The 16,441-nt window shown below is 38.2% G+C and overlaps 1 protein-coding gene across 1 annotated transcript in view; it reads left to right on the top strand.

Moving 5' to 3' along the window:
• Positions 1–16,441, top strand: part of nrxn3a (neurexin 3a) — a 241,614-nt gene that overhangs the window by 151,318 nt on the left and 73,855 nt on the right. Inside the window, exons 12-13 of the mRNA XM_040137140.1 lie at positions 10,482–10,685; positions 12,666–12,692. Of these exons, the coding sequence (XP_039993074.1) occupies positions 10,482–10,685; positions 12,666–12,692 (231 nt within the window). The remainder of the gene's footprint in view (positions 1–10,481; positions 10,686–12,665; positions 12,693–16,441) is intronic.

Raw genomic sequence — 16,441 nt, 5'->3', positions numbered from 1 at the left:
TTGGCATAAGCATTGTTGGTCTAATTATCATTGCTTTAAAGAGGAGGTAAGGGGTCGCTTATAAATACTCACACGTACACACCTTTGGTTCAAACAGCAGAGGTGTTTAGAAATCTGAACAGTTAAAGTGACAATGACAGTTGTTACTGTGCACTATCGTGGAACATCAAACAAGAACAAGAACATAGATAGGGAGCAAATTAAAAGTCATATTTATTAAGACCATATATGTCATGATTACCATGTAATGACTGAATATTACAAAGACATATGTTGGTTGACAAGTAGCACTTTTCACTTAAGTAGTCTTGATATTTTCATGGCACTTTCAAGTGGACTGACATCTGTTGACATTTACATTCATTCATTTGGCAGACGCTTTGGTCCAGAGCAAAGTATAAATGTGGTATAGTACAAGCCACAGTAGATCAAGGAGTCTCGAGAAAAAGTGTCTCAATGCTCAGCTTCACGTTCCACCTGACACAAGGCTTGCAAGTGCATGAAATGTAACATCCAAGTCCCTAAACAATGAACTTTTTTGGAGAACGAGCTAGAGTAGGATGGAGAGATAAAGAGAGAGAGAGAGGGCATATTATGTGAGTAAATACTCTTTGAAGAGGTAGGTTTTCAAATGATTTTTGAAGACAGAAAGGGGTTCAGCTGACCAAATCAAGTTTTGTAACTTGTTAAACACCAAGGGATCACAGGAGAAGAGTTTACAGATTGTAGTGAATGAGAAGATGCATACACCTCAATGAGGGAACTCAGGTGGGTGGGTGCTATGTGAGTGGTTACTCTATAGTCAAGTCAGTGACTTCCACTTTATACAAGCAGTAACATGGAGCCAGTGGAGAATAACGAAAAGTGGAGTGACACAAGCTGTCATGCCAGATTTTGGATCATCTGCAGAGCTTTTACTGTGCATGCTGGCAGCCCTCTCAGAAGGGCGCTACAGTAGTAAAGGCGAGAGACTACCAATGCCTTGCGCGAGGAGTTGAGCGGCATGCTCAGTCAGGAAGGACCTGATATTTATGATATTATACAGTGCGAGACATGACCAAAGATTTCAGGCAGATTTTATAGGTGAAACTGAGGCGAAGCTGAGCTGGATACTAATGTTGTGCTGAACAGATGGACTGGATGGCATCACCAGGAGTTCAGTCTTAGAGTCACTGAGTTGAAGGGGGTGTTCCATTATCCATTTTGAGATATCATTGAGGCAGACTGAGATCTAAGCTGAGATAGTCGGGTTGTCTGGTGGGAAGGACAGATATAGCTGGGCATCATCAGCATAACAGTGGTAAGAAAAACTGTGTAAGTGGGTAATCAAGGGAGGTGGTAGGGGACAAGAAGAGATCCTTTTAGGTATCCCAATGTAAAGAAAGTGACGCTTTTACTATTATTCTTGCCATGCTACTTTGAATAATAGCTATGTGAGGTCAAATCTGAGTAGTGCTGTACCAGAAATGCATTGTTCGGAAGATGGACAGGAAGATTTGGTGGTTAGTTGTGTCAAAGGCAAATGGACTGCACACATATAGCACTTTTCTAGTCTTATCGACCACTCGAAGCACTATACACTACTACATCAAAGGCTGCCAACAGGTCTTTAAGATGAGAGCTGATGACTAGGCATGAGTTCTCATTTTTCATTAGTCATTCTTACGTTTCATTAGTCCTCTATTATTAATTGGTTATGATCAATGACCTTATTGACGAAACTTGCTGTTACCATTGGGTTGTTTTCATAGCTTTGATATTCATGTTGTTATTTGCTGTGTCCCTGACACTAGGGACAAAAGAAGAACACTGGGTGTTTTGGTGATGCGGTTTCAACATATATTATTCTCATCAGATCAGGTTCTCCAATCACCAAAAGGTCCAAAAGAAGGGTTGTGCCAGTCTGATTTAAGGCCGGCACAAACAAATGAAGGCCTGTCCGTAATTAAGGCTGGGTAAGAAACATCGAAGGGGTGGAATTACCCATGCTACAAAGGGCTCACATGGTAAATTCATTCATTATAATGCATATTTCCACAGCACATATTCCGTCAGAGCATATATATCCATATACAAGGGTGCATCTTACATCTACGTTTGTCTTTGTGTGTATATTGGTTCATTGTTTGAGACTTTCTCTTCAGAGAATGAATGAGAACAGTATAGCAGATTCTACTGAGCCTGTCAGGTTTCTCAGCTGATCATCAAGCTGAAAAAAATGCCTCACATCCCTAGTGTGGTGCTAAAGATGGGAAAGTATAAAAAGTAAGTGAACAAATAGACATCTGTCACCGACCACAGTATAATTTTGCTGTTACCCTGACTTGTTATTAAAAAAATATTCTAATATAACCCAATGTTCGTGAAGTAACTGCAGCCTTCATTATTTTATCAAGTAAAACCGTCATCTCTGTGTCCTCACCCGCGGAACCTTTAACTCAAGATCCACTTACTAACTTTTTCCAGGACTTTCAACCACATTTCGGAGTATTCATCGGAATTAATCTGTTTTTAGAGAGTACAGCAGAGATCCAAAGAGATCTATGGTTCGTGGTAGGTGTTGACTCCTTGTGACTTGAAGACTCTGGTAACATGTTCTGACAGGTCTTGTGGAGTATCAATATCAGCCTTGTCTGCTACGGTACACCCAATGGCCAGTCCAACCCTGCCATAATGGCTTGAGGGTTTAAGCCGTCAACCAGGAACATCAGCAGTTCACTTCTTGCCAAGGTCCTTTTTGTGCATGTCATTCCCTATCTCTACTCTCTTTTTCTTTCATCTCTCTTTGGTCAAAACACAATAAAAAAAAGAAAAAAACCCAACAACATTTCACAACACACAACAACATCTTAGAAAACATTTTGTTTGTGATTGGACAGCACCCAAGTCAATTCGGTTTAAAAAACCTTGGTCAGTAATACTATATGGAAGTAAAGTCCATCAATGTACTGACTGGTCAAGGATGTACAGTATCTTTTTTTATGCTTTCTATTTTGTTTTTGTTTTTTCAGAAAAGTTGTGCTTTCTGTTTTGTTATTGTGTTTACTAAAATGTTAAATAAATAAATTATTAACTGGCAAATATGATAATATTCTTTGTTTTTATGAATGTATTTTAAATGCAAATGAAAATAATCAAGTTATAGTACCCTTCTAAAATGTTTATTCTTTTATGAATTGATCATAACAAAACACTTTAAACTATTGTAATTATTCTAATGGCACAATCCAGGCTCCATCAGTTTGGAGGCAAGCACTTCCTGATATAATTTAATGTTCACCCTTTTATATAATTTGAATTCCTTTAAGTCAATGTTTGATAATGTAAGATCAGGTACCAGTCAAATTATAACATGTTTTTACTATCTCTTACTCTCGGTTCGATCCACTATTTTTCCTTTTATCTATCCATCTTTAACCTCTCCACACCTCTTATTTTCCTTCCCTTCCTGCTTTACTGCCTACAGAATTTCCTAGCACACAGATGGGCTGTGTCTCCACTCTGTGCCCACTTGGTAGAACTTCAGTTTTCTGGTCATGCTGCAAAACTGAACAAAGGGCGTTTAAAGGACACATAATGTCTCAGCATATTATTGGTTCATTTATCATATTAAGTTAATGTGACAGGACAAATAATCAACTCTGATCAACACCAGCGTAGTGCAAGAAAAAAGCAACCAGTGCTGTTTTTCAACTCTGGATGACTGTAAGATGAAGTGGAATTGAGACTGGGCCCTAATAGGAAAATAAGATTAATAATAATACCAACCCGTAAGGCAGATTCTGGGGGATCCTGGCTTTGAGGTTTCATTAAAGAAAAAGTAGCCTGAAAACATTTGTGTTTTTTTCCTAGTTCTTCTCTGTTGCTGAGAAATAAAGTCTTAAAATAGCAGTAAATACAGTTTTAAGCTGTTTTCCTATTGCACTTGAGAACTCGAAAGCCACCAGTTCCTTAAACACACAAAGCTGAAAGTGGATAAGAATGGCCAAGATGAGAAGGAAGCTGGACTGAGTGAGGGGATAATACAGAATAAAGGAGTAAAGTGATTGTTTTTATGTGTCTAAAGGTCTACATGCTATGAGACATGGAGTCAACATGATTAACTGCAATTAACCCAAGTTCCAAGATTTGATCTGGTGATATCCCAGAACTGTAAAAAATAGTTTGCAGGTAACACCTTACATAATCAATTACAGGATTATGCAGTGAAAAGTCTTGGTCTCAACTATGAAAAAATTAACTCAGGTTTTTCAAGTGCTGTGTCATTTTAATGGTCAACGTTAACGCCTGAAATTTAATATTTAGTATTACCATACTTGGGCGAATGATAACTGACATTCAACTGATCATACCATGGCCTTAACTGGTGGAAAGTGATGAAAAAAAGATTTAACATTTAAACACATATAATTTAAAGATCACTGGTGCAGTGCCCGTTCAAAATGTGCCTGTTGGTAGGGGATGATTTCTAGGAATCCTTTCCGTACTGCAGTGTGTGTGGTCAGTATGTCTCGTTTGTTACAGCTGGAGTAACAAACATAACTGTTTGCTGCAATAGTTTTGGGTGACAGCGTAAAAAGTGCCATCGCAGTTGAGTTCCACCTTTATTAAATTTACAGCATGTGCATGCTGTAAATTTCTGCACTGCCCTTGTAATTTAGGTCCGCCTTTTTCTTCACCTCACGTAACATCGAGAAAAGTGATGTTTGAAACTATATCAAGAACCGCTCATCCAAAACCTTCACAGTTGGTTCTGCACTTCCTTGGGACCTCAGCAATTCAGCTGCCAAGTTTGAAGTCGATCGGATGACAGTTGTCGAGAAAATCAAAGGACAGACAGACAGATTCCTCCATTTATAATTAGAGCTACTGAAGTTTGAAAGCCTGAAAGAGGCTTAGAAGTCTAGAGCCCCACTTGTGCCCCCTAAAGGCTTTAATTTAGACTGCAGTTAATGCAGAAGTAGTGGACAGAACAAACAACATACTGATGTTTCACAAAATAATCCCAAGTCAAGGTCCACATAGCATTTTCCAAAACTTTCAACTGTATCACATGATGATCTTCATCAGTGGATAGAATTTGTGCAGTTTTCTTGCACTCACCACCATCAAAATATCCACGTCTTTAAAAACATTCTATTTCACACTGATTGCAGAATCAGCACACAACCAAAGCATAGTGTAACAGACAATTTGAAGTACAGGGAAGTGTGTGGACAGTTTGAAATCAGATTTGGACACAGAATAAAAACAGCCATGTGGGTTGGTTAATGCACAACTGCTGGAGACAAATAAATAAGGTGTATACTGTATGAGTTCACGTTTTGGCAGGGATTAACTGTTGTGTAATAGCAACTCCCTGTTTCTCCTACTGCTTCTTCCACACTGTTGAGTTTGCTTGTATCCACATAAGCAACCCTGCATGAGTTTGAAGTCACTGGTCAGATAACATATACACCAAAAATGCTGTACCTGTTCTAACAGTGCTCTCTTTGTGTTGTTGAGGTGTCTGTTTATATATGTAGAGCTGTGTTTATATAGAGGCCCTAAGTCAAAGGTCCTTAGAGGGTGCCTCACAGTTTGGAAAAGAAAGTTCATGCTTTGTGACTGAAACCGTATGTTAGTGGGAGTTTTTAGGAAAACAACTGCCCTATTTAAGAGTCGGTGACCTAGGCTCAATTTCAGAGTGGTTCGTTGGCTTCACACCCTCTCACAAGCAGATCTGCAGATGCTTGACTTGACGCTGTACTTCTTTGTAATAAACCTTTATATGCAATCAAGACGGTGTCAGCGGAGTCTCCTTCATCCTCTTCACATCATCAACACCATCAAATAAACTACATTGTCATGGCCACAGGTCATCGATTGTCATTTTTGGTTGGTCGCCAAGCTTCAAAACGCCAGGGTTTATCTAATATAAGCCTTTCTGAGGGCACTTGCCAGAGGGAAGAGAGCGGAGATATGGACACATGACAGTGGCATGCTGCAGATGACTTGCTTCTTCATGTGTATCCACTGTGCGCAATAGACTCAGCACCAAAGTACCACATAGATGAGCAAAATGGAAATTTAAGAAAATACCAAACTGTTGGAATCCTATGTTGTAGCATCACAAAATATAGGGCTCTCACAATTTATTCTTGACTTCAGAAAAAGCAGTTGGCAAAACAATTGAAAGGAATAAAGCAACAAAATAATAGCAATTGACCATAAAGTCAACAATTTTCTAGAGCTACTGTTATAAACTTATAAACACCACAGGTGTAGATTACCTGGTGTTGCAGTCACTTGTCACTGCAGATCGCTATAGCTTCGATAGCTGTCCTATTTATGTTGTATTAAAAACATATCTGTTTTTCAAAGGGTGTGTTTGTTAGTAGTTGAGGCGTGTGAGGCTGGTAACTCACAAATGTGCACCAGGGCCAGTTAGGTCAAGCATCTAGTTCTCAAGTAGGTTATCACTGTATGAATCCACTTAGTGGCTGAAAACTACATGGGACAGTTTTTAAAAAAATGTAACTGTAGGAATGGACAAAAGTTTAGCCAAGAGTTACAACTCATGGCTATTTCAGTTTATATTTTCATTTTTTTTTTAATCTTCAACATAATATTCTCAAGATATGGTCACCATACCATATGATTTCCCTGTGGGTGCTCTACATTATCCATGAGTGCATGAGCTCCTGAGAAACCCATTGATTGGCCAATGTGCCCAACACTGGTGTTAGTAAATACTACAAAATGTGGTTTGACACAACTCTGGGCCAATCAAAATACATCAAATATACATATATGAGAATTTGGGTCAATCAAGCATCAACCATTTAGGAATTATGTCCTTCCTGTTTGTGCTGCTGTTAGCATTATGCACTGTAAGAGTGACAGGGGCCTGCATACACTCCTCCCCTTCTGTCTACTGCTTGTCATTCAGACTCTGGAATAATCTACTGGACCAGGGGCAGAGAAAGCATGTGTAATCATCTCATTGTACATAATAACATGATTATTGTTAAGTTTCAGAGTACATCAGTGTTTTCTCTACTGCCCATCTCCAGGGAACTGCTGTGCTGTGCATTAGTTTGCTCTTTCAGATTCACAGAAAATATTAACAACCATATAGAACTACTGTAACTATGACAAAAAAGGAACCGGTGGGAATTAGTTGAAAATTGAATTAAATTAACGTGTATTTTCAGTCTAACAAAAATGGTAAGCAAAGAATAGTGTGTGTGTGTGTGTGTGTGTGTGTGTGTGTGTGTGTGTGTGTGTGTGTGTGTGTGTGTGTGTGTGTGTGTGTGTGTGTCTTTGTTTGTGTTAGCAAATTTATGTGTACATACTGTATGTGTGTATGTGATGCTAGGAGATGCATCTGAAAAAGCAGCGCACACTCATCAGCCTCATGTAACCTCTCACCTCACCTTCTCACCACCCCCCTTCCTTTCCTTAAAGGTGCCCTGTGGAGTTTTCTAATGAGTGTTAGACACCAAAATGCACAGTGTGTATCCATGAGCTTTATTAAATGTGTTGAATGCATTTCCTTCCTCATAAAACATTTGGCAAAGCTATTTTAATATTTGTTTTTTAAATCCTGGGTGTTTTACATCTTTGTTTACTAGTATGCAGACTTCTTCTTCCCAGCCTTTGGTGGGACATGGCTGCGTTTTTTGGCATGTTACCGCCACCTCATGATCAGTGGAATAGTGTAAAACCATTGGTAGGAATGTTACTAGGTTGTCACCCGCATGCACATGTGGTGCATATGTGTCCTTGTGTCCTTATGCACATGCATGAGACAAACAAAATCAGGTACCCACTCATAAATAACTGTTCCATGCTACCTTTAGAGTACCTTTAACATTCATCTGTCACATTCTGCACATTGATTTTTCATTTCCTGCTGTTCTACTTGTAGTTCAAGTTGCAACATGTGCACATGCTCAGTGCATTGATTAGGGTCGGACTGGTGTTTTTATTGCACTTTTTCCATGTTTCACAGGAATCACTTTGTGTTTGTCATTTGTAGATGTGGAAATGGTCTTTCACCAGACATGATAAGCTGTTTTTTCTCTTTTTCTGTTGTAAGGGCAAAAGTAAAGAGTCTGATTAGATTTCATTCCAGGCTAAGAAACTCCAATATATGGAATTGTTTTTCCTTTTTAATTTTACTTTATTGTGGACGGGGTCTTTAAAGTAGCAAAAGGATTATTAGGAGGGGACTAAAATGGCCATGAGCACACAACAGCATAACAATGCCTGGCTAAAGGACACCAGTGCAACAAATATAAGAAAAACAACCATTTTGCTCAAGTATGTAGATCATCACAACTGCCACACAGAAATACCAAATAACAGATAACACAGCTAGCAGGACAGATGACAGGCTGTTCATAGACTCACTGAACATGAAAAAATGCAGCTCACAAAACAAAGCAAACTAAACACACAGTACAGATGGAAGATCTTTCGATTGACAATACATACAAACACAACCCCTGAAAGCCAGTTTGGTGGCATCTTTAAGAATGAGCTACTGAAACGTACCATAAAGCGCTACTTAGGATATGGAGGCAACCCACTAACTGAGAAGAAAAAGCACAATGAAATGCAGATGCGGTATAATGATCTCTCCAAAGACTGACTAAGAGCCTCCTCAGACTAGGACCTAATTAGAATCGTACTATCCATCTAAGCACATGATAAATGCTGTAACATCACTGAGGAGTATTTTTAGACCTGAAAGTTATTTCTGTGGTATACCCACTGTGCTCTGCAGTCACCTGAAAAGTGAGCTAGATGAGTCTAGTGAAAAGTTAAATAGTGGATTAAAACTCATCCCTAAAACAAAAGTATGATTTATGTGCCAGAGGTCAGGTACTTTGGGTATTTGCTGGCCTCATGATGGCATCATGCCAGTTAGATGTACTGATAATATTATTCAGTTATGTACTGTAAGTGAGGTCGATATTTTGATGGATGTTAACACATTGTTGGAGAGTTTATGTATTAAAAACTAAGAATGACAGTACAAATAGCATAAAACAAAGTAAAAGGCAAATTAAAATGTTGACTTGATGATTGTTCTAAATCAAAAGTGTAGGATCACCAAATTTCAGGTTCAGATTTATTGTCATTTACACACATACGTATGCTTGAAATACATACAGGGAAACAAATGTTCCTTCATGGACCCCAGTGCAACATAGACTTAGAGACACCACACAGTCTTAAGGGTTACATTAGCAACAACAACTGCGATATAAAATAGGTCAAGTGTATTTTGTTCTCTTGTAGCAAACTTCACATGTTGGTGGAATTTTGGCAAAACAGTCTCCAAATCTGCATAACTGCAGGTCACTAGCGATGATGAAAAATCCATTGCGGTGTGCTGTTTGTTGATTGCTGATGCTGCTGAACATTGGAGAACTCTCTCGGCAGATAGTATGGCTGGCACTTCACAGTTGTAAACCCTGTCAGTGGAGAATAGCCTTTGGACAAAACCACAGCATTTGTGCACCTTTTCTTGTGGATATAAACAGTCCACTGCCATGAGTCCCACCAGAAAGCAACTATTCCCTGTCGTTTCAGTAGAGAGTTAGCCTGTCTAGCTAGATGGCCATGTCCAGAATATTGCTGTGTAGCCATTTTTCAATGCAAACAAAGATGCAGTAGTTCTTCATTTCATGCTGGATAGTCTACCGTGCTCACTCTGCCAAACTCCACAAGATCCTGGCAGCTTTAGTTGAGTTTTGCTGCATAAAAGGTTATCTTTGTTTTACAGTTGAAGACATGACTGAAAGATTTGGTCTGCAAGAAGTCACTGCATCTGCAGCAACCAAAACATGTCACTTCTTAGTGGGTTGTTACTGTTATTACAATTCATCCTTTGGGGCACACGGATGTCCATCCGATGGTTGCTGAGATATTTTGGTCTGGACCTAGGCGGGATTACATAGTTGGCAAAGTGGCCCCTAAAGCTCCAGGCTTTCTGTGCATTAGATGGTCTGTGCTCACTTAATGGCCTATACTAACTTAAGTAAAAATGTGAGCAAATGTGTTGCACCACTAAATCCTGCTTTATTACCTGGTCTTGAGGCTTAATCTTGAAAAGTATGTTTTAATAACTTCATTTTTTACAGTTTTGTACTTATGTATTAATATGCAATTCCTCAATTAATGTCTAAATTAAACAAACAAACCTAGGACCAAGTGGTACTGTATTGCAGAATAGGAACAATTCTACACATTGCATTGAGAGTGGGGGTTTAAAATGGGCCCAGAAGCTTGTTTTTGACCTGGAGCCTCGGCAGGTTAATCCAGTCATGGTCTGTACCAAAGGGACGGACGAAGTGAACAACATTGCCAGCCCTAGAGCGGCTAGCATGCCCTATTAAATATTTGCACAAAGTATCATGTTCTAGCTAATAATATTGACTCCAACCTTATGGCTAACATCTCTCTTTGCTCCTGACTTTCTTACACAGAGGCTTCCATCCTCTCCTACGATGGCAGCATGTATATGAAGGTTGTGATGCCTACCATCATGCACACTGAAGCGGAGGACGTCTCCATGCGTTTTCGTTCCCAGCGAGCCTATGGCCTCCTTATGGCCACCACCTCCCGAGACTCAGCCGATACGCTCAGGCTGGAGTTGGATGGGGGTCGTGTCAAACTCACGGTCAACCTAGGTATCGTATGCCCCCTTCCACTCATCTGTCTCCACATCTACATCCTTCATGATGAGAAAGTTTACCATTGAGCAGTGACCTCTTCCTCCTCTCACTCTCTGTCTCTATCTTCTATCTTGTCTTTTCATCAGTTACTCATCACTATGATCCCTTAAAGCTTTTTAACCAGCTTTAGAACATAGATAAGATATTTTTTAACTTTTGCATGGGTATTAATGTGTTTTGTGCACACAGATAACCATGGACTGCTTACTGAATACAACTATTTACTGAAGAACAGCTTAGGCTATACCATTATAACTCATTTGATTTAAATGGTAAACATGTTTGACTCATCTTTTACACAGACAAACCATAGTCATATCCATGTTCTCGTTTACAGAACTTTTGAGACAGTCACAGCACAATAAGCAGAATAAACATTATGATGTAGAGATAATAGGCTTTAAAGTCTAATCTCTAATAAAGTCTTTTTTAAAGAACAAAATGTGCTGAGACTTTCACCAAGTATGCCCTTTGACCTTCAGTCCATCATTCAAAATAAATTAGAAGAAACTTTTCTTTTCTGTCTCACTAACCTAATTTTTCTGTCTTACATGAAGTAATTTCTCTGTCACCTTCCTGTCCTTCTAGGTGGTTGTTTACTTTGCTAACGATGGTGTCTTTTATAAAAGTCTATGCTTTTTCAGTGTTTCATATTTATGTTTACCTGTCAACTCCATTTTCCATCATGCTTTGTCTAAAGATGGTATTCACCCCTTCAAAGGCCTTAAGCCTGCGACTCGTCAGGTGAACAGCCCGAGAACAGAGCCCAGCAAAACCTACAGCTGGCTGTGACCCCCAATACTTCCAAACACTTCCAGTCATGCAATGAAACTTTGGTCAATTTATATCTTCCACAGTACGTCTAGTAAAAATCATAAAAAGTAAAAACGATACCAATGTTAGCAGACGTTAACTTGTTTGCCAAACCACATTTAGATAAATTCTAAACTGATTATATAAATTCATGAAAGTCATAACCTAGATTTTAGGCAAAATGTATTCAGCTCTAATTGGCCAGTGTCTGTATGATTTCTTAGCCTAGGTTGATCTGTGTGATTTTCTACAGAACATTTGTGAAAATAAGTGTAAATATAGATCTAGCTTCTGATCCAGTTTAGTGATACATGTAGGCATAGCATAATATTCCAGATGCAGTGGTTGGGGTTCCTGTGCCTCTGCATGGTGCTGGTGCTGATTGGATCGTGGCTGTTTGCTCCCACTTTTCTGTTGCGGTTGACGACACATGAAACCACCAGCCACATGGTGACCAACCCTCACTGTCTTACAGTTACATGCAGCAGTTATTCGGGCCCCAAATGAACTGTTCAGAGACTTCATGTTTTCCTTTTTTTTTATCACATTTGTCTTACAAATTCAACTTGTTGCTGTTTGAATAGCAAATCAAATTATATCAGTCTGTACTTCTCAACTTTTCAAAGATCCATGGCTCTAAAATGAATGGTTGCTACCACCTTGTTGGTGCAGAGGCTTTGGGGCCAGAGACTTTGAATTTTCTAATCTGAATTTTTAAACCTGTCCAACAGTCAGTGTTGGGTTGGAAAACTCATCTAGCTGGTACTACAAGTGGCCACTTTATTGTAAATACTGTGCCTAAACAATTCATATTATTGAACTTTGGTATTTTGGGTAACAAAAGGGCACAAACTCTAGAAAAGAAACTAGCACATTTCTATGACTGACAAATCCAGGCATTATTTAATTTACTATTAAATGATAGTTCCGGAAATCATTAAAAAATATATCATTTATTTCATGGTTATTTGGCATAAACTTAAATATAAAGACCAAAGGAATAAAATGGCTACCTTCCTGCATGTGTACGTCCCCGGAAGGGTGGACTTTTTGTTTTTGGATGTCTGCAGCAGTAACCTTGAAGGATGCAATTTCATCTGTCATTTATTCTTCCCCATCTAGACTGTATCAGGATAAACTGTAACTCCAGTAAGTTAACACTCAAGTTTCATTTTGCTTTCTATGTTGATGGTCTGTTGATGTTTATTTAAAAGGAAATGTGTTTTTTTGGTGTTGTTGTTGTTTTCTTAAAATGTGAGTCCTGCACCGCCCTCCACCTTCTCTAAAGCCTGACATGTGGAGGATGAGTTTGCTCACTTGGTTTGAGTACCCCTAATTCAACAGGAACCAACAGAAATAGCCTCAGTCAAATGGATTGAGTGGTGACTTTCTTTAATTATTAGACATATCTGAACATCTAAATCAACCACTTTTCTCTATTTTCTGAGACTCTTAATTTTAATAGTCTATTGATGATTTTAGTACTAGCCCAGCGCAGAACCCCCTTACCCTTTTTCTAATATGGATGTCTAACATAATTCTTTCCATCTGTTAATGTTAATTATAAAGAATGAATAATAATGACCATAAATAATAATGAATAATGAATAATAAGTAAATTCCATGATAACACACCAATAATAAGTAGTGCATGAGACAGTACGTGTCCTGAATCCAAGCTTCAAAACCCACATTCCATTAGACCAAAACATCTACTTCAGCGTAAGAGTATGGAGTATTTGATTAGCCCAGCTGTAAAACTTTGTTGGTAACTTCACCAACACGGCTGAAATTCACCAATACCCAAAACTGATGCAACAGCAGCACCCTGACGATGATGCTGATATAGTCCCAACAGAGGGAAACGGCATAATAAGGGCACATTATGAAAGAAATTAAAGGAATGTTTCACATTGTTTTTTATCAGCACCGAAATGAACCCGTATAGAACGTAATTGTCTGGATCATATATTCCTGTCTGGACAGTTGCATTTGACAACTCAATAAATTTATATGAAATATCAGTTTGACTGAGCTGTCGATATCCAAATTTAACAGTTAAAGCTAAATTCACTATATCATTAACCCTAGACCTCCAGTGCATCAATTGTTAAATCTAATATCTAATCTAACCTAATAGTTTAAGAGATTTAACACTTTCATCTAGTGACTTTTTCAATCATTACATTTTCTCTATCAGAAAGTTACAATTTTAAAATGTCACAAACTACAGTCGTTTTGATTTTTAATCTTTAGCAACATGCATGTTAATGACCAACCCAAAGACAGATCCAAAACAAAAAATTGAAAAATCTCAGCATTTTAGACTACTAAATATTTTTGAATCAGACTCTCAAATGAAAAATCATAGTATTGTTAAAGGAGACTGATTATCAAAATTGGAATCCAATTTATTCCAAAGAATATGCAGGATTGTTCTGTATTGTTAGGAATATTCATGTCAGGTTACATTCTACACATTACAAATTTAGGAATGAAGATTCAGTGATTTCTGTTTGCAACTACAATTCAGGCTGCTTCTTTTACATTCTAAAGTTGTCAAAGTTGCGTAGTAGTTGTCAGGCTTTCACAAATCCCTATGGATTGCTTTTACTCATGATGGGGCCACAGAGATCTTTGCCTTTACATCTGTTATTTTAATGTAAAAAATACATAATAAATCATTACAGATCAAGAGGCTGAAACCCCCAGTAAGCATATAAGAGTAAATTAGAGTCTTTTAACCTCCAGAAAAATATACTTGCAAGTTGATGCAGCCTAATGGATCTGGAGTAGAAGAGATCATGTGATTGATGGACAGTTCTGTTTATAATATGAGCTCTCATACACAGAAAGGACAAGGGCACTTAGACTGTTGAGAACCAGCCTGAGCTTTGTGCTTCTGAGGCCATATTGCAGTGAAGACTTCTTAAGTAAGATGCAGTATATGTTACACTGAAACAAAGAAAGAGGGGAAAGGAATAATAAAGATCCCAAATCCTAGATTACCGTAGATCTTAAATGTCACTGTGTTAGATACAGGGAAATAAACATCAGTATTTGGTTGCTCACAGCCATCCACAATCATTTGGATGATAAATGTTCTGTGTTGACAACAACAAGAAAATTATCTCAATGGGGAGATACTGACAGACTAAATAGGATTTTTTTTTATTAATTTAATTGACTGACACTCTAAATGAACCAGGAAGACGCACCGATTGTGAAGATTTTATCAACCATAGTTTGGACTTCTAGCTGCTGGAAGTAAAAATGGCCCAACAGCTCTGATGGAGCTCAGGGGTCATCCTGAGAACAGCTACTTTATTTCAAATGTTTGGACTGGATAAATATAGAATCTGTATGTAAAACACTATGTTACCTGTCAGATATACAGAACTAACATTCTTGTAAGAAAGTCAAGAGATTTAAATAATTAGTGAAGTTAACAATGCTGTTCCATGTGCAATGAGACACATAACATTCCTGAGGCTGTGTGATGCCTACAGGTATTCCATAAAGTCAAAGGAAAGAATACCACACAGTTGTGAGCAACAAATAGAAAATCAGTATTGCTGTTTCTGCAAAACCTGGATTACATTCAATGACCAGTGAAAGACATTATTGGTAAGATTCACGCATTAGACTAATGTAACCCATTACAGACTCTGCTTAAATTTTGTCAATGGTTATATTTGAGAGATATTTGAATAAGGTATGTTAATAGATGTCAAATTGTAGAGCAAAGTGAAAGGGGCAAAAAAAAACATACATGAAAGGTGTTCTGTGATTTTGATGAGCTCCCTGTGGTTGTGCACCAAAAACCTTTGGGGCTAGGCTCAAGCTGATCCGTGCTGAAGATCTGTATGATTGGCCCTAACAACACCACTGGTCAAACACCAAGTGAGCCAAACATATTGATGTTGATTCTTCAAATCTGTCAACACTGTCCAAATTTGACTCTGACTCCAGCACCAAGAACTCCTGTTGCATCTGGTCTCACACCAACGGTCAACATTGGTTTATTTTTTACCATGACCATGATTGTTTCCTAATCTTAAAAAAGTAGTTTTTGTGCCTAAACTCAACCAAATTTTGCCAGATGTGAAAAGTCATGATTGTGTGCTTGTCCTCCTGCCAATAGAGGCGTTGGATTGGAAAACACTCATATCGACGTGTGGGAACATCTCAGCCTTCAACTGCAGCTGAAAAAAGCATATATGGGTTTTGGAAGACACTGAAAAAAAAAAAACTTGGTCATTTAGTTTGGAGGACTTGTTAGTATCTCACCCCAGGGTTCTTCAATACATAAAGCAATCTTTATGTATTTTATTTTTTATGTACATAAATGTGTCTGATTTTGCATACATCATATGTACTACATGTATTCCTGTCAGCAAACCTCTCCTAAGATGAGAAAACATTACAAAAAGGCCAATAACATTTTAAATTGGACAGGTGTCTGATGTGGTTCCACTTATGGGTGATGTTTTTGGCCTACATAACATGGTCAGAAAAAAGAAAAGAAAAGAGAGAAGGAAGGGAAGTAATGATGGAAAAGATTTCTAGAAGCCAATGATGAGTAAAAGCAATTTTTACTACTGTAGTTGCCCTTTTCTGTTCAAACTATTTAAGAGCCATGACTCTGCAATATATGGGTGAGATGTATTTTATGGGGATAACATGTGTCAGAGATGTCAAGAATTTTGTATATTTTCACTGTGTATTTCATTGACTGAACCAAACCTTTGTTTCCCAGAGGTATAAGAACTAGTTTGAAAACTAGTTTGAAAAACTATCAAGCTGCATGTAAAATTTCTGCCAATGATTCCAGGCTGACTGCTGGGAAAACAAAGGTTTGGTTTTAGGCTGAGGATGTCTTTAACTTTGTGATTGAC

This window comes from Xiphias gladius, chromosome 10 (genome assembly GCF_016859285.1).
Source record: "Xiphias gladius isolate SHS-SW01 ecotype Sanya breed wild chromosome 10, ASM1685928v1, whole genome shotgun sequence".
Classification (NCBI taxonomy): domain Eukaryota; kingdom Metazoa; phylum Chordata; class Actinopteri; order Istiophoriformes; family Xiphiidae; genus Xiphias; species Xiphias gladius.
The sequence above is the reverse complement of the archived record's forward strand: the minus strand, read 5'-3'. Positions and strand labels throughout refer to the sequence as shown.